The following is a 21340-nucleotide window of genomic DNA, read 5'->3' as shown; positions in this document are numbered from 1 at the left end:
ACAAGGAGTCTGAATTCCAACTATTGTGTCAGTAGATGGAGATCTCTTGCTCCAAATTCTGCTTCTTTCTTTTGATGTCTCTACCTATCGGCCAAGGGCACGTGTGTGCTGCCAGGTGAACTTGGTCTTTGGTCTTAGTCTTACTGGGCTTCAATTACGAGTCAATCTTTGGCAGCCTTTTTGTGTTGGAATAATCTTTTCCACCTCTTCTACAACTGATGGTGCAATGGAAATAAAGACGTGTACCATTTATCAAGGGTGACAGAAAGTAATGTATACAATTGGGCGTTTTAACAGATAGATATTCTTGCAGTCTACAACTTACATAATGGGGTAAACATCTGAGAGTGTCAGAGCTCTCTTCCCTTAAGATTTGGGAGCCTGATAAATATAGTAGTATTTCAGGGGCAAATTGCTTTTTTGCTGTTATTGTTTCTTGGGGAAAAGCTAAAAGAAAGAGACTAAAAATGTATGTGTTGGTTTCTCTGCAACACTGTTAACATGAATAATTTTTCATAGTCATATTCTTTTCATGGAAGCTAAATTTAAGTAGGGCCTTTATGTAAGTTTCCATAAATGATTCCAGTGTGACTTTCTGGCTTGATGTAGGCAAATGCATGGTTCACATTTTTATAAAGGCTCCATAGCAAGCAAGTGCAATCTTTGGTACTCAGCGCTGAAAGCTGCTAATGACCTTACGGGAAAATAGTTGTAAGCTTGAAGTATTTGTCTTCTATGTTAATTGTTGTCTGCTGCAAGCTTTTACTGTCTTGAAAATATACACTGAAAATATGCAAATGACAGTGCATTATTCTGCGAAAGAAAATTATGTCTCTGTGGAAAAGGTGGCAATTGAGCTTTTAATTAACTGACTTCTAGGGTTTCGTTCTTACGGGATTGTATTCGGCAATAAACATTTCAACTGCCTTTCCCAAAATGGTGCACTCCAGATGTTATTGGACTCAAACTCTCCTTAGGAAATGCTCAAGAGTCCAACAACACTGGGGGAGGCTGGTTTATAGTGCACCTTTTTCATTTATTTTTACTGTCATTTGATTTTTGCTTATTCCTTTTAGTACACATTTAAAGTCACATAACAGGTGGTACAGCGCTGATAGTCATACTAGCAATAGATTTGTGAGAAGTGTACAAAGATTTAAGTTGCCTGCAGCTGGGTTTTTCCAAAAGAGCTTAATTAAATCCATACATGTCAGAATGAAAGAGGAACCTTTTCACCAGAAAGTTGTTGATGTTTGTGGGGTTGGACAGAATTTTTAGCTGGGTAGTTCTTTTGTCCTCTTTGAAGATGTCTTAGATTTTTGTCTGCTAGCCCTCGAGAGAGGAATGTCCAACGTAGGACAGTTTGGAATTTAGCTGTCATTATTAGTATGGTTAACAAACCTTGTCTAATCGTTGGGATATCTTCATTATTCAAGCAGTTTAGTGATGCTAAACTCTCACCTTGATTTTGAATATAATATTTTTTAATATGAGCCCAAATATCTAACAAGAAAGAGCTTGATGCTCAACATTATTCCCCAGCATTCCCTGGCATTGTTTCGACAGTTTTGTTGTTGGTTTATTCCACCTTGCACACAGCATGAACAATGTTTTCTGGAATTGAGAGAGGACTAGATTCTGGTTTGATATTAGGCCTGTTACTTGCTATCAGGTTTTCAAAGCCCGTTTTAGTAGCCTGCTGAGCTGCTCTCTTTTGAAGTTGAAGCTATATGATTTGCATGTGTAGGTATCAGAGTACGGCGCCATGTTATATGTAAATGCTTTGGTTCAGCATTAGTACTTACTGAAAGTGTGCAAAAATGTCTGCAGATCTGTCTGATTTAGTGCCATGAAAAGGTCCAGTGATATTCTCTATTTTCCCCCAATGGGGTTGTTGAGGGATTTACAAAATTTTTAAACTAGGGATGATAAAAGAGGGGAGGGATGCCTTTATAACATCCTTTGGAATTGGTATGATGCTTGCACTGCCTTTAGAATCCTTGCTGGCTGCTAGGACTAGATTTCTCATAGGAATACTTTCTACTCCTTATAGGCACTGCTTCTGATGAACTAGATTAAATGTGGTTTGACTAATTTTATAACTTAATTGAATTTCTAATTTGTTTTTAATGAGAGAACTTAATACTAATGTATTTTGGAACTGGCATATTTTAAGAAGCTAGCAACAGTTTATCTTAATTTTGACAAATGATCCTGCTGTATCTTCCAAGGAACGAATAAACAAAAGGAAGTGGTTGTAACTGATAATAAAACAGCACCGTGGTGCACTGTAAAACCTTTCTGGAGAAACCCAATTTTAAATGTGTCAATTTACTGTCTAAAATCCGGAAGGTTTTGGAAGTGGGAGAAGTGTGGCAAATCAGAATACAGGACCAAATATATCTTTTGAAATCACTATGCTCACCTCACTTGTTTGTTTGTATCCTGTGAAATGTCTAATACATCTACTGCAGGGATAGGGAACTCCAGATGTTGTTGGACTATAGCTCCCATCATCGCTGACTGGGAGTGACCGCCAAGACCATATAACACTGGTCTTGAAAGACTAACATTGGCTCCCAGTACGTTTCTGAGCACAATTCAAAGTGTTGGTGCTGACCTTTAAAGCCCTAAACGGCCTCGGCCCAGTATACCTGAAGGAGCGTCTCCACCCCCATCACTATGCCAGGACACTGAGATCCAGTGCCGAGGGCGGTTCCCTCGCTGCAAGAAGTGAGGTTACAGGGAACCAGGCAGAGGGCCTTCTTGGTAGTGGCACCCGCCCTGTGGAATGCCCTCCCATCAGATGTCAAGAAAATAAACAACTATCCAACTTTTAGAAGACATCTGAAGGCAGCCCTGTTTAGGGAAGTTTTTAATGTTTGAAGTTTTATTCTGTTTTTAATGTTCTGTTGAAAGCTGCCCAGAGTGACTGTGGAAACCCAGACAGATGGGTGGGGTAGAAATAAATTATTATTATTATTATTATTATTATTATTATTATTATTATTATTATTATTATTATTTTATTCACCATGCTGATTGGGGCTTATGGTAGTTGCAGTCTAACAACATCTGGAGAATTACAGGTTCCCTATCCCAGAGCAAGTGCCACGAGCTCGATTGGTAATTAACTAGAAAATAAATAATAAAAATGGCTGTGTTCAGAAGTGCTCTGATCCTCCCAAACTTGATCGTTGGGAATGAGCAACATGTGTGTGTATTCCTTCCTTCTTCTATATTCCCGGATTAATAGAACACTTTCTGGTTAATTTGGCAAACCAGTTTGGAAACTCGTCAAAACTCGTCTTCAAGCTGGATGTTGTGGTAAACCATAACAGCAGGGAGGTGGGAGTGCTTTGGGGCATGGTTGAAAAGTCCCGCTGTGGGGCGTTTTGTAAGTTCAGAAATGTAGAAAATGTAATTTCAGAATTAAAACAGTAACTTTTATTTCATGACTCAAGAAATTGTATGTATGGGATAGATATGTTTGGGGGAGGAGGCCAGTGACACGGGTTTGCGTTGGGTCTAAAAGACTGTGCTTGGGCCTTGAGCTGTATCCCCTCTCCCCTTGATTTAGAATAAAGCAACTGTTCTGGAAGGCTAGTTCAGTCATGTGTAAGGGTGACTTTGTTTGTTTCATACAGCCAACTAAGTTTTGCATTCATTTTTTAATATAATATTTGTGATGGTTAAATAACAAATGACCTTGTTCAATGTACGCCATTGTGCAAAAGAATAACTTGCTTGAAGAAAACTCCATCATGTCTTATTAAAGTTGAGCGTTTGTAAAAGTGCACACTCAGATGAGAGGCCTAATTTAACTCTGTTACTGTCTTGTCATTTTAATGAGGGACAAAAGGAACCTTTATCATCTCTCTCCTTACCCAAAGGTAGGATTGCTAAACATCAGACACAGTAAATAAGAGCTTCTTTCTGTGCAGCCTTCCCTTGGTGCCTTTGCTGCACCAGCAAAGGGGGGGGGGAAGGAAAAGTCTGACCTGTGACTCTCTCTGTAGTAGCAAAGCTGGCAGGCCCACGGCAGGTTGGGATTGCTGTTGATGTAACTGTTACAGCAAGTAAGAGAGGCAAATCTAGAGAGTGCAGGGGTCAGCTTACCTCTGTTCTGCCTCACCTCAGCTCTTAGTAATAATGAAAAATGTTCCCAGATGCTCAGTTTTTCAATTAAAGGAAAAAGATATGTGTGTCCATAAGCTACATTGCCTGCATTGTTGCACTTTTGGATCTCTTGTTAGCATCTATTCACAGTTTAAGTAGCTTTTATCTGTTTTAAGCTACAGGTGCCACCTGCCAGCATCTTGTAGTTGAAAGCTATTGTAAAGGTTGCAAAGTTCATTTTCCACATTAGCGAATTGTTCAAATGCTCTTCTTTTATCTTAATTCAGTTTTCCACTTGTGCTTAGACTGGGTCTCTTTAGGTCAGCACAAAGTGTATAACTATAATAAATTGAGGCTCTAGCACTTTCAAAGGCACTTAGATTCGTTCAAAGCAAGGAAATTTATTCGACTGGAAAGCTAAATTGCTGAGTTCTAAAATTTTTTTCAATAGTTGTGCCGGAAATTTGACTTATACTTCCTGCAACCAGAAAGTAACTTAAAACTTCATAGAAAAGTCACAGAATGAGACCTATTGCCCAAATATTAAGCAGCAAGCACAAAATATACTCGCTTGGGTTTATATACAGTGACAGTCAGCAGAAGTCTTTTATGTATATTTAGGGTGTTCATTTTGGGGGATAACTTAGGGACCAAGTTACCGTATTTTTCGCCCCATAGGACGCACCGGCCCATAGGATGCATCAAGTTTTTTTTGGGGGGGGGAATAAAGGAGAAAAAATTTATTTCCCTCCCAGGCGCTTGTGGGGCCGGCAGCGGGGAGAAGCGCTCTTCTCCCCGCCGCCCGCCTTCAGATCAGGTCCGGGGACAGCGGGAAGACGCGCTGCACGTCCCAGCTGTCCCCGGAGCTTGCGGGGCTGGCAGCGGGGAGAAGCGCTCTTCTCCCCACCACCCGCCTTCAGATCAGGTCCAGGAACAGCGGGGAGATGCGCTGCGCCTCCCAGCTGTCTCCGGAGCTTGCGGGGCAGGCAGCAGGGAGAAGCGCTCTTCTCCCCACCGCCCGCCTTCAGATCAGGTCCAGGGACAGCGGGAAGACGCGCTGCGCCTCCCCACTGTCCCCGGAGCTTGCGGGGCTGGCGGCGGGGTCTCCCCGCCGCCAGCCTCCAAACCACTTCGGGAGACAGTGGGATGGCGGCGTTCCGCCTCCCTCTGTCCCCTGACCTTGTGGGGCTGGTGCTGGGGCTCTCCAGGCTTCAGCGAAAGCCTGCATTCGCCCTATAGAACGCACACACATTTCCCCTTCATTTTTGGAGGGGAAAAAGTGCGTCCTATAGGGCAAAAAATACGGTATTTCCTGGCATCCTATTATTGTGAGATAGCATGCAGGAAATATGACACAAGGATGAAAGAGGTACAAATGCCCAAGGTTGTGGAAGCCTAGGTTGTAGGATGATATAGCAGCAACATGGTGTAAAGAACCTGAATCTCATATCTCTTCTGAAAGTGCATTGCAATTTGGTGAACCAAAGGAGGCACATGAAACAATCCTCTCTGAAACACTAGATCAGTATAAACTTGTTTGCATCTAAAATTATTTTGAGTGTAGGTAATACCTTGGTTTCACATGTTATAGAAAAGCATGGTTTACTGCTACATGAGTGAGCCACAGTGACCTTCAGTCTCCTCTTTTCCATACATGAGGGGTGATCCAGAAATGTTTACTATTATAGCAAACCACAAAACTGGAAATTGGAGAAAAGTGTGTTGATTTCTGATCACTTTTGCGACCCTTTATTCATGACTAAATGAACCAGAGAAGTAAATAAAGTAAATGCTATCAAAGTTATAATATTCCAACGTAGGGTGTCTACATATGCCTAACAAGTTCTCTTGATTTTGTTTATTGTAAGTGAGATTTTCTTTTTAAAACTTAGGGTTCCTGACTTTGTGAGAGAGAAGCGTTTTGGAAATTGGTTGAGAGAGGCACGTGACTGGGCAATTTCACGAAATCGATACTGGGGGACGCCAATCCCATTGTGGGTCAGTGACGATTTTGAAGAGGTGAGTAAAAATAATTTAAGTCAAGATTGCTACACTTTATTTTATTTACTATAATTGTGCTTAGAGTGCAATTTTAGATCAGATTGACTAGAGAAAAGGTGTGATCCTCAGTGGCTTAAGGTTTCCATTGCCGTTTTGGGCAGATTACTATTTGACTGCTTCATGCTTTCGCTGCTTTCCCCTGCCACTGCTAAAATGGAGGCATTGCTGGATTTTACTACTATTCAGAATGGTGACATGTCTTAATGATGCTCAGTTAGCAAGGCACCACAAAACTTGCAAAAAGTATATTGTGAATGAACACAGTAGGTATAAGGCACTTCTCTGGGGTACATCTGTTTCTGGAATGCATGCGATCCTGCTGTCATGGTAATTCTGGGAGACAGTTTTACTTTCTAGATTGCTGGTGTGTCAAAAGCATTAAATGATTCTTCCATCAATATCTGTAGCTTGTTTTTTAACAAGCATTTTTTCCATATTTAAGAGTTGGCATACTTATTTAAAACTTGCTAGTTAAAACTTTTTCCATCTTTTTTCCATTTGCTATTGTCAAAAATAATCAATCTGCTGATGAAATCCAATGGACACCTTTTTAAAAGTTCTAACTAGGGAAGGAAAAGTTTTGTTTGATTTCAAACTGTTATTACTATTTTAATCTGCTGTTTTGGATAACAACAAAAACTATAATTAGGTCTCTTGTTGCATTACTAAAACCTTAAGTAAAATCACAATTTGGTTTGAGGCCTTGCTCGATGCCTAAGTTGCATTCAACTCCACCTAGTATAAGGAGTTGATTGGGAAAATTAAAATCCAAAAGGTTAAAGGGCTATTTAGTGGAGTCATTGGGGCGGGGAAAGATAACCGCTTGGTGACAGTGGTGAAGTTAAGGAGAAAGTGTGTTGGTTTGGGTAGTTTGTTTGCCTCCATTTCTTCTTACAGTACATGCCATACCCTATGCTATCACAAGGTTAGCACCTGTGATATTTACAAACACGTGGAATATGAAGTGATTCAGCTTTGCTAAAACCAATTTACAAATATTTAAAACAGCTGCTGGGCTTCATAGCAATCAATTAGTATAAGAGGTTTAGAAGTGTAGTATCAACTGACTTTTCCAGTTGCATGCTTCAGCTATGAACTATGTTCATTAACAAATCCTATTTGATATACAGTGGTACCTCTGGTTAAGAACTTAATTCATTCTCGAGGTCCGTTCTTAACCTGAAACCGTTCTTAACGTGAGGTACCACTGGGACGCGGGTGGCGCTGTGGGTAAAGCCTCAGCGCCTAGGACTTGCTGATCGTCAGGTTGGCGGTTCGAATCCCCGCGGCGGGGTGCGCTCCCGTTGCTCGGTCCCAGCGCCTGCCAACCTAGCAGTTCGAAAGCCCAGGTGCAAGTAGATAAATAGGTACCGCTTACCAGCGGGAAGGTAAACGGCGTTCCGTGTGCTGCGCTGGCTCGCCAGATGCAGCTTTGTCACGCTGGCCACGTGACCCGGAAGTGTCTCCGGACAGCGCTGGCTCCCGGCCTATAGAGTGAGATGAGCACACAACCCCAGAGTCTGTCAAGACTGGCCCGTACGGGCAGGGGTACCTTTACCTTTACCTTACCACTTTACCTAATGGGGTCTCCCGCTGCTGCCGCGCCGCCAGTGCATGATTTATGTTCTCATTCTGAGGTAAAGTTCTTAACCCGAGGTACTACTTCCGGTTTAGCGGAGTCTGTAACCCGAAGTGTCTGTTATCTGAGGTGTTTCTAACCCAAGGTACCGCTGTATTGGACTTAACAGGTGGTCTGTATTGGGTCTGTAGCAGAACTGGAAGAGCTGTCAGGAGTGAAAGTGACTGATCTCCACAGAGAAAGGTAAGTGATTGTAACAAAAGCAAGCCAGGCGCTGTTGTAGCTCAGAAATAGCTCTGCTCTCATTTGTGGATGTTGAATCCATTTCAGAAATGCATCCCTGATATTAGAGTCTAAAAACTGGTTGCTTGTCCAAACCAGAAAGGACTATCAGGCAATTCTCTGGAGATAGTCCTGCTGCTGTGCAACACCTTAAGTTACAGAATATCATTTTTTGATAGTTTCTCACCTTCTCAGTTTCCCCTAACTCCTGAATGAGAGCAAATCCAAGAGTTTAATTTTCAACCTGGTGGGGAGACACTACCAACTAGCATATGTCACTGTTTAGAGCAGGAATGGATAATTTGTGAATCTTTAAGAGGTTTATTAATAGCCAGCATACCTAATAGACAAGGATGGTGAGTTACAGTACAACTGTATCTGGAGAAGCACAGGTTTCCCACCACTGGCTTACTGAGTTCAGTCTGGTTCCCTGTGTGTACCCATACACATAAGTTATGGGGTTTCTCCCAACCCTCTGTAGCTGCAGCTTAAGCAGAGATTGGCACAGGCTGAAGAGGCATCATTTTGGCCATTTATCTGTACAACCCCCACAAAAAACTACTGTACAGTATAGTAACAGTTTATTAATGGAACGCCATAATATGTTGCTTTAGCTGACAGATTTAGACTCTGGACTGAGGTGGATTGTATAAGGTTCTTCTGCAAAAGCATTTCTGACGTGGTTTGAAATGCAGTGTTTTATTGGGAAGCATAGGCTATTTCTAGTGTTAGCTAAAACTATCATTCTTTGGAAACTGACCTGGAGAGATATGTGGGACATTAGGGTAGCTTTCAGCAATTTGTATTCATTAGCAATAATTTAAGTATATTGTATTTGTGCTAAATTAGTGAAACCCTTTCAGTTCTGAATTATTTTGGAAAATCTATGCAAGCAACTTGAATATGTTAGATATAGAAGTTTGGGATTGGCATCTGTTTCTGTAATTGGGTTCCTTAAGACTAATTTCCAACTTGTAGAGTGGAAATTCAGTGTCTAAACTGTTGCTGGATTATTTTCCCTTTAGCGTTGATTATATAACCATCCCCTCGCGCTGCGGCAAAGGTGTATTACATCGTGTTTCAGAAGTGTTTGACTGCTGGTTTGAGAGTGGGAGCATGCCTTATGCCCAAGTCCATTACCCATTTGAGAACAAAAGAGAATTTGAAGATGCGTTTCCTGCTGACTTCATTGCTGAAGGCATTGACCAAACCAGAGGATGGTAATTCTTTGTTATTAGTCTGTTTTACAACTGCAGAGCACTGGGAAATCTGGATAACTTTAAAAGAGTACTTGAAATATAATTTGGCTCATGTTTGTATAGCGAGCACTGAACTAACAAAGTTTCATGGACAGAGATTTTTAAAGGAAGAAAGAAAGTAGTTGTTATTGAATGATTTTAATAACCTGTGAAATGTGTGTTGGGACCCACTAGTGGGTCGCAGCCTGATCCAAGGTGGGTTGCAAACAGGAGCACTACTGCCATGCAGATATATGGTAAAAGGTTAAGAAAAGGGTCCCTAAATTCATGTTTGGGTTAAAAGTGGTTCCTGGGTCTGAAAGGGTTGAAGATACCTCCACTAGCTGATTGAATAGGTAGGTGGCTACAGAAGACCCATGGCAAAAGGCAGCAATATGGAAATTAAAATTGCTTCACCTTTTACCTAACAAAAAATCCAGAGAGCAAAGAACCTAACTAGCAGTACTTGATGAAAGACTTGGCCATAGCAAACCTCGCTACAAAACTTGTGATAAACGAATAACTTTTATGTATAATTTCCTGGCCAAGGCAAGCCTGAAGGTATTCTGTGGGATGCGGGGGTGGGGGGGTGGGATCAGCAAATGCTATCTACATAGTACCTTTTTCTTTACAAAATGAGACAAGTTGACCCATTCAGATACAGCCGAAGAGAGAATTACATGGTGGTCTAACTCACTGTAATTCATGAACACTAGACAGAAAAGCTCAGAGAAATTTGCATTTGATTTTCAGGTAGCCTCAATTATCAAGGCAACTTTCAGGGCCACATCTGCTTAGTTTCAGCAGTAGAACTGCATTGTATGCTTTCATAACCTTACACCCCCATTTTAGCTGATAAAAACAGTAAGGAAGAGCTGGATTATTTCAGTTGTTGATTTCTCTCACTGAGGGTAAAGAGCTAGGTGTCATTTCTTTTACTTTTGGCTTTCCTTTTTCCAAAGATTGTATTTTGTTAGCTAGTTTGTTCTTAAATGTCTGGATCTGTGCCCCCGGCCCCCAGGACATCCCCGACCATTGCTTGATTACCAGAGTAGTGGAACTCTGGCAGTGGCAGGCATCCCAAAAAGGCACAGAACACAGAAAAATCTTTAGCAGAGATTTACTAAGGCTTACAGCTTAATGTTCATTGCAAGATCACTAGCAAGCTACAACTTGGCTCCTGTTAGAGCAAAAATCCAGTTTCAGCATAAAAAGTACACCACACAAGTATAAAATGAAAGCAAAGAATAGAAGTCAGTAGAAGAAATGAGAGTGAGAAACTGTACACTGACTAGCAGATATACCCTTCCCAGTAGCCTTGGCACTAAGGTAAGACTCAGCCTGTAAGCATGCAGCTGTGCTGTGAGAAGAATGGAAAATTACAGATGCGCTAGAATATTCTAGCATGTTCCGGCTTTTAATGGCAACTTCTGCACACACAAAACTTCACTCCATGATGTGGAGTTAACTTTCCAGTGATGTAGATAACTTATTTTCGGAACTATTATACATGGGAAAACAAAATTTAAATTTCTAATGAGCCTTGTAATCCCAGTGCAATTCTGTTCCTTTACTGAGTATTATAATCAAGTCCCAAGTGAAAGATGAAGGTTTGTGTATATATATATTTGTGTATATGTACCGTATTTTTCGTCCCATAGGACGCTCCGTCCCATAGGACGCACCTAGTTTTTTGGTGGGGAAATAAAGGAAAAAAAAATTTCCCTTTATTTTCCCCCCAAAACCAGGTCGGGGAAACCGAACCAGGTCGAGGAACAGCGGGATGGCAGCGCTGCGCCTCCCTGCTGTCCCCCAAGCTTGTGGGGCTGGCCAATGTCTGCCCGGCGCGCGGGGCGCTCTGCTTCAGGGTGCCTTTCGCGCCGGGCGGCAGGCTGCTATCCGCAGCGTGGGGAGCCCTGCGGGGAACTCCTGCAAGGCTCCCCACACTGCAGATGTCTGCCTGGCGCGAGGGGTGCTCTGCTTCAGGGCGCCCCTCGCGCCAGGCGGCAGGCTGCTATCTGCAGCCTAGACAGTCCTGCGGGAACTCCTGCAGGGCTGCCCAGGCTGCGGATGTCTTCCTGAAGCCTGGAGAGCGAGAGGGGTCGGTGCGCACTGACCCCTCTCGCTCTCCAAGATTCAGCGAAAGCCTGCATTCGCCCCATAGGACACACTCAGATTTCCCCTTCATTTTTGGAGGGGGGAAAGTGCGTCCTATAGGGCGAAAAATATGGTATTTGTGTGCACTGGCTTACACACCTCTACCCTGAAGTGACTGTAGGACTGTGTTAAGCAACATTTACAAATGTGATGTACACAATGCTGTAGAGTCACATTATGAAAGGAAGCTTCTGCATCATTATGTCACTCAGTTTTCTTGAACGCAGGTATATTCCTTTTGACACTGTAGCTTTGGAAGGAGAACTGTTTTGTGTGATAATGTAGTTTGTTACAAGATTAGAAGCTAGCAATAGGGGGGAAATAATATGTGAAGATTTTCCATAAGATCTGCATAATAAAATGACACTTTTGGATAACTATAACCATGTATTTCTTATTAATATCCCTGGGGTTTGAAATCCGCTAAAAGGAGTCAATTAAAATTTGAAGGCATACAAGGGCTTGAAAGTGTGATATTTTAGCATTAACCTAGAATCAGCTGCTAACTATCAATTTGTTTTTCAGGTTTTACACGTTGCTCGTGTTGTCCACATCTCTTTTTGGGAAGCCCCCTTTCAAGAATGTAATTGTAAATGGCCTAGTTCTTGCCAGGCAAGTAATATTGTTAATATCTTGCTCTTTCCTGAGGTTCTGCTTGAAATGTAGTTCTAAGCTGCAGATATTTCTGTGTAATCCTTCATTGAATAACCAACGTTAGCTGAATGACAATTACTTTACACTGAAGGCCCAATCCCTTCCAAAATGATACAAGTTTATATATCATTGGGAGTGGGTAGAATAAAGTAAAAATTCTCATTATCACCCAATACATAAATATGGCTAGAAAAAACTATGGTTGTTTCTCCACCTGTTCCATTGTTCTTCACTTTGCAATAAGGCTGTTGTGAAAGTAAACAGAATTTGCTCTTGAGAGGACTGGCACTTTCTATCATAAAAATGGTACAGCATTTGTATTAATTTTGAGAACGTTACCAGCAACGCATCCTTTGTCATAGTTTCCATCTTTAATCTTTTCTAGTGATGGGCAAAAGATGAGCAAAAGGAAGAAGAATTACCCGGATCCAGCAAACATTGTAAATTCTTATGGGGCTGATGCTCTAAGGTAGGATCCTGCTATTGTCCCCCCCCCCCCCGTTTCTATTAATGTTTGTGGGTCCTCTGCTTAGGTATAGCCAGTCAAAATTTGGCTTTTGCTCCTTGCTTTGGCTGGTGGAGCTACTGCTGTTCATGCAGTAGCAGTGTGTGTGCATGCTTCTTCTCAGAACTTTGTACAACTTTTAGAAAGACCAAAGGAAGGTAGATACAACCGCAGAACAACTGTATACATCTTGAACAAAAATACTTTTATAATATGCAAAACGAGGGAGGGAGTGCTGTGAGGCATCTCAATGGAATGGTGAAGTTGTCCAGATTGTAAAAGCTTCCCAAAAGCATTTGGTTCACCACTGGTATAAACAGAGTGCTAGACCGAATGAAGAATAAGGGATTGTCCAGTACTGCAAGCGAAGTACAAGGCAGGCCTCGCATCACTGCCAGCTCCTTTTAATTTCCACATTGAAATATCTGTGTGAATGTGTGGATGCGTGCAAAAACATTATAGCAAGGATGATTGGGTTGGTGGTGTGAGACATTAGGCTGATTCGTATGAGCTTACCAGCATGTTGTGTCTCCGGGGCTCTTGATTATACACGTGTGGGTGTCGTCTTGTGCATAGTCCTTAAGCCTGGGGATTGTATTGTAAGTGCCAAATTGATTGCACAGCTTAGGTGTCTATGTGTGGGGAATTTTCATTCGTAGGCTGTATATCCCATCTCTAGGCTTTCCAGTTCTACACAGCATTATATGGTTAATTTTTTCCAGACATTGGTAGGCTCTAAACCAAATATATAGCTGATTGTATTCTGGAAGCCTTGAAGAACTTGAGCACTTTTTGGTGTGTATATGGTTTGAATTATTAGCTGTATTTGTTCACCTTAAAGAACATTGTCTTTCTAAAATATATTTCTGGCAAGATAAAATATTCTATGTCAGACTTCAGTAAATTTTATTTTCTTTACCTAAATGAAAATCCCCAGCTCTCAAGAGCATTCATTGCTGTCCTCATTTTTCCAGCAAGATAAATCTGTTTTTGCTTGCTGCCTGCCTGATATGTGTACACTAAAGTCTTATTTATACATACTCCCACACACAATGCAAAGTAGTGCTTGCTAGGTTCATTTAAGGAGAGAGCTCCAGTTCAGATGTCTGAACTTATTTGAAGTGCTTGATGTCAAGCACTTGTGTTCTGTTTATAGAATAAACTACTTCTGACTTTCTCGTGGATTTTTTCTTTTTTACTGAGCTAATTTAGCTTCTGTGGAAGGAAGAAGTTTTTCCCTTCCCCCATATGCAAATTTTGATTAAGTACTGCAGAAATATCCTCTGCAGCTTACTGATAAATGTGGTATTTTTGAACAGCTGCACATTTAAACTGCTTAAGGAAGTGAAGAACTCTAAATGAGAGTAACAAGTACTGAGTGAGTTTATGAGTGGCCGCCTTTTGTCTTTTGGTTCCTTGGCTAAAACTTTACCTATTAGGGATGAGGAATCTGTGGTTCTCCAGGTGACATTGGACTACAGTTCCCATCAGCCCATCCATTGGGTGGGCCACCTGAGACTGATTAGAGTGGGAGTTCAACAGCATCTGAGGGTAACAGATAGGTTGGTGAAGAGCAACCATTTAAAACTCAAATATTTGAAGAGTTTGGGATTGTTTTAAAATGCTATTTAACTCAAGCCTTTCCCCATTCAATTCTGTGCTACACAACTAAAGTATAGATACAGTTAATGGTTTTGAAATTTGAAAAACTGACCATCTCCATTGGATTTAATGATTGGTATACTCTGAGATCAAAACAAAATTGAATGGGGAAAACCTCTCTTCGTTTGAATATTTTCTAGTTTGATATTTTTGGAGGATTATCTCAGAGTTGGAAAAATGAATTATGCACATTAGCGGATATATATACTTTCAAAAATATATATAGCTGAAGTGTGACTTAGAATCAGAACATGAAAAAGAGTAGAAGGTTAGATGAACTCAGGACACAGGTAAAATTTTTCCAGTGGATGTCTGGGAAGAATTGTGGAACAGTCTCTTGAAGCCCCCTCTCTTGGAATACAGCTGCATGGGGGAAAACAACATTATAAAAATGTGTAGATGGTAAACAAAATAAGCAGCTACATGTTTGAAATCTCAGGGCAGAAAATGACAACTTTCATTACATGTGATAGGAAAATTAAGAAACAGCCTTGGCTTTGTTCAGTGTGGTGCAAGAGCAAAATGGAGCAAAGTGCCTGCAAACTCCTCTCAAAAGAACTGCACACTTACAGCCCTAGCAAGCCATAGTTTGGCTTACCATGTCATTTAAACTAGGCCACTAACTACAAACCCTGTATCCCTGTTGTAGGTAGTTTTAACCATATTCTTTAGCTTTGGCTGCAATCTTATGCATGCTTTCCTGGGAATTAGCCCAGTGGGACTTCTATCCAACTATACATACATAGGGTTGCATTGTTAAAATACCAAGGCTCTTGTACATTATGCAGAAAAAAAATCAGTTTGTCCAAAAGCCATCTTGTCATATGGAAATGTGAAATGATGGGTGATGGTAATTTGAGCACAGTTCTTTAGAAATGTTTGCTTTCTGAAGATCTATTCAGCAGCCTAATAGAGTAAGAAGAAAGACAGAAAATATCCAGCTAAATTGGACTAATGCAAGAAATGGAAAGGTGTTTTTATGTAGTTGTAGAATTTTGGGGGTGGGGTGGGGGTTACACCTCTGCTAATACTGCCAATTAGAATTGCCATTTCAGCAGTGTGAGTTGTATCTTAGCAACATCTACAGATTTCCTGGCACTGAAGAAAGTATTAGGACTTCAACGTTATTTTGGGTCCTGGGTGGAGGATTGTTGAAATTTTAATTTGTGTGTATTAAAAAGGGATCTGGTGTGTTTTCTTTAAAGGCATGTCCAAATTTTCATTACTCTGCTCTGTTTGTGTGTGCTGCTGTAGGCTGTACCTTATCAATTCTCCTGTTGTGAGAGCCGAAAACTTGAGATTTAAAGAAGAAGGTGTGAGAGATGTACTGAAGGATGTCTTCTTGCCATGGTACAATGCATATCGCTTTCTCATTCAGAATGTTGTCATTCTGCAACTTAAGGTACAAAGCTTTGCAGTGTCGAAGAAAGTTGTTTCTCTGGTCATTACTGTATTTTGCTTATCAATATGGGATCTCTAGTCACACGGCATGCTGCCAACATATGTAGTTATTCTTCATGATATCTGTCCTGCTCATCTGATCAAATGGACTCTCAAGATGGCTGAGACAACATGTATTGGTGCAGTCGGTTGTGGTTGCAGTTTATCATTCTTGCATTTTGTTGGAGCCAGAAATGTAGTGCTTATAGTGTCAGACCATCACTGGGAAGACCCACTTTCAAATCCCTGCTCTGCCATGAAGATAATGTGCTGACCTTGAGTTAGTCACTATCATTCTTAATGCCATCATCTATTTTATTTTAAATGTAATGGGGAAAACGTGGTTTTTTTGGGGAAGGGGGGAAGCATCGGCCTTGCACACAGAAGCTTCCAGGTTCAATACTTGGCATCTCCAGGTAGGGCTGCGAATGTCACCTGTCTGAAAATTTAGAGAACCGTTTCCAGTCAATGTAGATACACAATTCTGACCTAAATAGACTAATGTTCTGATTTGGTATAAGGAAGCTTCCTGCTTTTCTGTGAAGCTGAACTGTCTCTCAGCCTAATCTAACTTACATGATTTTTTGGGAGGACAAATGTGAGCAGAGGTTCAGGAAGAGTTGTTTATTCCACCCTGAGCTTCTTAGAAGGTGAGGTTAAAAGTTTAAAAATGTTAAAAATTGAGGGAGGGGAGGAAAACTCAAACTCAAGTAGCCCAAGTTAGTATTAATTATGCAGTTTGAGAGTGTAGTTGCAGACAAAAAAATTATAGGCTGCAATTTATGCCCACTTACCCAGGCATTATTCTAAGAATCTGATTTAGAGTTCACTTGTGTTGGGGAGCTGTTCAGTTTATTGGTGCACCAATGGCTTCTGAAATGCGAATTTACAAGAGTAATATTAACTAAAGTTGAAAAATTCTGATGCCAGAAATTTCTGATTTGATGACACTGTATCTCTCTGTATGTCTTACACTTTTTATGAAGACCAGTTTAGATTCCTAACACCTGCAAAAACTGCTAGTTTAATGGCTGCCATTACTATTCTAGGTTGGGGGACAGTGCTCTGAGGAAAGCAGAATGGGAATGGAATATTTGATAAACATTTATTTCCTCTTCGCTGTTTCAAATGTGAAATGTTTAGGTTAAGAATGTGTATTCTTAATTTAACTTATGTTCCAAAGTCTATAGCCCTCATTGACTAGAAACATTTCATTTTATCCAATGGGATTTAATAAATCCATAATCCTCCTGTAATATATATTCTACATAAAAAGTGGTAAAAAAGGCAATACATTATTTAGGATTGTGTTTAATTTGTTGGATTCCAAGAATAGCAATATATCTCTTCTATATGTAATCATACATAAGATTAAATGATCTCTAGTCATTGATACCAGCTTATTTGAAGCAGTTCATAACTTTTACAAAGTACACTTGGCAACCTGAGGGAAGACTTCTGACTTGTCAGCGATACAAGTTTCAAAACTCTTCTGGTCAGTCAGTACTTAAATCTTAATATGTTCTCTCAGCAACTGTTTCTAAATGGTTGCCTTTCAAATAATTTACTTGAAGAGAGAACACGGGTCCTTTGAAGATTGGTTCTTTGGTAAGGAAAGTCTCAACAGATACATTATCTTAGTGAATACACTATGTTTCCGATGGGAAATTGATAACTTGAAGAGCTTATAATTACTCACCTCTCATGATACATGAGCTTTTCAAACCACCATGGAGCCCTTGCTATTAGAAGCAATAAAGGCAGCAGACTTCAATAAATAGTAATGGAAATTGGTTTACATTTTTAGCAGTCACCTCTGTAAGGAGAGCTTTGGAGCTGCATAATTAATCAGCTATTTCTGAGGGTCCCCAGACAATGTTCCTAATACTGTTCTTCAAACTGCCCTAATATTTTACATACTCTGAACTTAGTTTTGGTGCCACTGTATTGTTCTTGTGGTATTGAGTTCCTGGGAGATGTATTTGCTGTCATGGGCCCTGAGTGGGGAGGTCTGGTTGAGCCAACAGAGAGAAGAGGAGTTGCAAAAAGATGACCTAGGAAGGGATCTAGTGGGCTAGGAAGGTCTTTGCTCAGGCCAGGAGAACCCAAGGTAGAGGATACTAGAGAGCATTCTAGTGGTGGTGAGTTTCCCTCGCCCCGTACCTGCAACTTGAGGCATTGGCTCCTTTTCCTGAGTTGTAGGAAGCTGGTTCTGGCTTGTCCAATTATCGTGCCACTAACTCTGCCCCTGAAGTTGCCAGAAACCACATATAGTGTTGCCTGTCCCAGGGAGGTTGCTGCCTCACCTGTCCCACGCGCCTCTTATGAGGCAGTGGTGCCCCTTCCATCACCTAGACCATGGAGATGCCAGCACAAGCATGAACAGTTGGGGCAGGTTCAGCCTTCGCAGAGAAGTGCCAGGTTGCTTGCCCACTCTAAGGACTAGAACCGTTTGCTGCGCTAAGTTGTCCCCACCCCATTTCCTGGCATTTCAGTGGGGTATTGTTGTTGGATACGTTTCTTTGCTTGGGTAGTTGTGGGCAGCACCTGCTGTGCCTTTGAACCACATTACCTCATTTTGTCTGTGCATCGCACTGATCGGAGCATTAAAGGCTTTGGTGGAAACCACAACCTGAGTTAAGAGTTCTTCATCAAATGGGAGCCAGGACTTTTGCATAACTAAGTTGTGCTGGCAATTGCACAAATAGGAAGCTCTCCCCTCCCTTAAGTTATAGCAATGTGGTTCAACATTGTTCAAGGGTCTCTGTGTATATAGCATTAAGGTGAATGGTGCCATAAAGAGGGGCTCTGACCACTCCCTCATTTCATGCAAGGAGCAAGCAGTAAATCCTGGCAAATGTCTCTACATTGCATTTAACCTTTTAAGCTTGCTTTGAAATTACCATCTGCTAAACTATTTATAAAATGTTATTATGTACCATAGTACTAAAGTGAAGTGCTTTGTTCCCTGCTAATGGGAGCAAAGTCCAAATGAGAGGTCCTCAAATGAGAACCTAGAAAGCAGCTATTTTTTGACTGAAGCGCTTTTCAAATTATCCTACCTTATTAAAGCAATTGAAACTATTGCTATGTGATACACTTGCCAAGAAATTTGAACTGATGGTTTCATCCTGAGAACTACTACCCTCTCAGTGCAGCATGATAAGGTGAACAGACTTTCGGAGTGGCATTCACCCCAGATGGCTTTCTCACAGAAAGAGAATAAATCTGCAAATAGCTGCTGTGTTTGCCTGCATGTCTAATGAATGAATAACATTTGCAACTGACTTCTTGAATGACCCATGAACTGCAGGAGTTCTCTTTTCACTTGACATTGTTGCACAGTCAGAGGCATACTGGTTCAATACTGGTCTGTACTACTGTAGTACACCAACTGAAATTGGAAGAATTAGGGTGTGATCCTGCAGCTGACATAAGTGCAGCTCTGCTGGTGAAGAGGAAAACCTGATGGCAGGATGGCACTTACATCACCACGGTCCCTGGTAGGCATGCGGAAAGCTCAGCAGGCATGTTCGGCCCACTTGTTATGTTCTTCCAGATGTGTGAGCCAAGCAGAGTGTTCTGGGATGGTGAGGCTGTGGACTTGTAAGATCCTCAGTCACTACACTCCCCTGACATGCGCCTAAATAGATCCCAAAACTACATCACCCCCTGAGCTGGCTTAGTTAATATCTTCCTTTTGCAGTAAATAGAAGGGGAAGTGTGAGGAGAAAACAAGGGGAAAGAAATAGAAAAATTGTTCCCCAACCACCTATAATGTTGTTATGGTTACCCCAACCACAGATTCTTTCCCACCTCCACAACATATTGCTCTGGCTCAAGTTAAATCTCTTTTCCCACCTCCATATTCATAGGAAGATGGAAAGGAATTCCTTTACAATGAGAATACAGTTAAAGAAAGCAACAATATCATGGATAAATGGATTCTTTCCTTTGCACAGTCACTCATTCAGTTCTTCAAAGCAGAAATGGCAGGTGCGTATGCTTCCTCCAATTTCAGGATTCTAATTACATTCATGTTGGTGCTGCAAGATTATACAGTAGAAATATACTGATTTCTGTATCCATGGTTTTATTTACTTTTTGTGGGTTGTGTGATGTGGATTCATTGAAATTACTGGGTCCTAGTTAGTTATGCCTATTCATTTCAGTGCATCTACTTAGAGTAGGACTAACTTTGGATAAAACCCAATGTTTGTTTACAGATTTGAACATTTTTGCTCTCTTAATATGAGTTTGAAACTAGGGTTTGAAAAGGGATTTCTTAACTATGGATAACATGAATAAGGGACTCATAGTCAAATCCATTCTTTCTTTATAGTGATACATTTTTAATGTTGTTAAGGTATTGTCACAGGCTCCAGGTGGTTCTTATATCTTCAAGATTTTGATAAGAAAAAGAGACTGAAGCCAAAAGGTTAATGGGACATTACAGCTTGCTATTTCCTCTCTCATTTTCAGCCTACAGACTGTACACGGTAGTTCCTCGTCTCGTTAAGTTTGTAGACATTCTTACCAACTGGTATGTCAGAATGAATCGCAGGAGGTTAAAGGTATGTGACTTCTGTTTCCAGGGTGTATTCATGAGAGGTGGAAGTAGTTTACTCCTGAGTTAATTCAGGTTCCCTTTAAAGCTGAGTACTTTCTTGATTTGTGTGTTGAAGATCAATACCATTTTGTGCAATTATTGGTCTAATCTCTCTTACATCTATGACTACTTCTTGAGTAGGGTGAAAATGGAACAGATGACTGCATTATGGCCTTAGAAACCTTATTCAGCGTTCTTCACTCTATGTGCAGACTTATGGTAAGAATTAACCACTGTACAGTTATTCATCTGGGATGCAGGTAGCGCTGTGGTCTATACCACTGAGCCTCTTGGGCTTGCTGATTGGAAGGTTGGCAGTTCGAATCTGGGTGAGCTCCTGTTGCTCTGTCCCACCTCCTGTCAACCTAGCAGTTTGAAAGCACATCAGTGCGAGTAGATAAATAGGTACTGCTGTGGCGGGAAGGTAAACATCGTTCCCGTGTGCTCTGGCTTCCATCACGGTGTTCCGTTGCACCAGAAGCCGTTTAGTCATGCTGACCACATGACCCATAAAGCTGTCTGTGGACCAACGCCGGCTCCCTCGGCCTGAAGCGAAATGAGCGCTGCACCCAGTGCTAGATTTACGTATAAGCTAAACAAGCTATAGCTTAGGGCCACACTCTCTTGGGGCCCCCAAAAAAAATTAAAGGGAAAAAACTTTCCAAAATATAAGATAAAAAACAAATAAAATAAAACCTACATACAGCAACAGTGTTTTGTGTTGTGTAGACTCCTATGATGTAAGTAATGGGCCCCGCCTGCTAGCCCGCTCCCTAAAATATCACATATAAAGGGCCCCATTACCTTCAGTAGCTTAGGGCCTCATCAAACCTAAATCCGGCCCTGACCGCACCCCATAGTTGCCTTTGACCAGACTTAACCGTCCAGGGGTCATTTACCTTTTACCTTACCTTACAGTCATCCTCTTACAGATTTAGGTACAGAAGCGTTGCTTTTTGATATAGCCCCATGAAGCTCATGGCAGTCAGCTTGTAACACAGAGAGGGTTCTTGCTAGGGCTGCATGTGGGTTAT

The 21340-nt window shown here is 41.3% G+C and overlaps 1 protein-coding gene and 1 long non-coding RNA gene across 3 annotated transcripts in view; one reads left to right on the top strand and one right to left on the bottom strand.

Moving 5' to 3' along the window:
* Nucleotides 1-21340, bottom strand: part of LOC308577287 — a 397406-nt gene that overhangs the window by 57261 nt on the left and 318805 nt on the right. The gene's annotated exons all lie outside the window — the stretch shown is intronic.
* The window catches only part of IARS1 (isoleucyl-tRNA synthetase 1), an 84440-nt gene that overhangs the window by 34342 nt on the left and 28758 nt on the right, over nt 1-21340 (top strand). For both annotated transcript variants that reach the window (XM_081176112.1, XM_081176113.1), the window contains exons 15-23: nt 6012-6138; nt 7929-8002; nt 9067-9261; nt 11962-12048; nt 12476-12559; nt 15512-15659; nt 19573-19693; nt 20180-20271; nt 20448-20525. In XM_081176112.1, the coding sequence (XP_081032238.1) occupies nt 6012-6138; nt 7929-8002; nt 9067-9261; nt 11962-12048; nt 12476-12559; nt 15512-15659; nt 19573-19693; nt 20180-20271; nt 20448-20525 (1006 nt within the window). The remainder of the gene's footprint in view (nt 1-6011; nt 6139-7928; nt 8003-9066; nt 9262-11961; nt 12049-12475; nt 12560-15511; nt 15660-19572; nt 19694-20179; nt 20272-20447; nt 20526-21340) is intronic.

The sequence above is a fragment of the Podarcis bocagei genome (genome assembly GCF_964188305.1).
Source record: "Podarcis bocagei genome assembly, chromosome: 2".
Taxonomy (NCBI): domain Eukaryota; kingdom Metazoa; phylum Chordata; class Lepidosauria; order Squamata; family Lacertidae; genus Podarcis; species Podarcis bocagei.
This window is presented reverse-complemented; position numbering and strand designations above follow the sequence as displayed.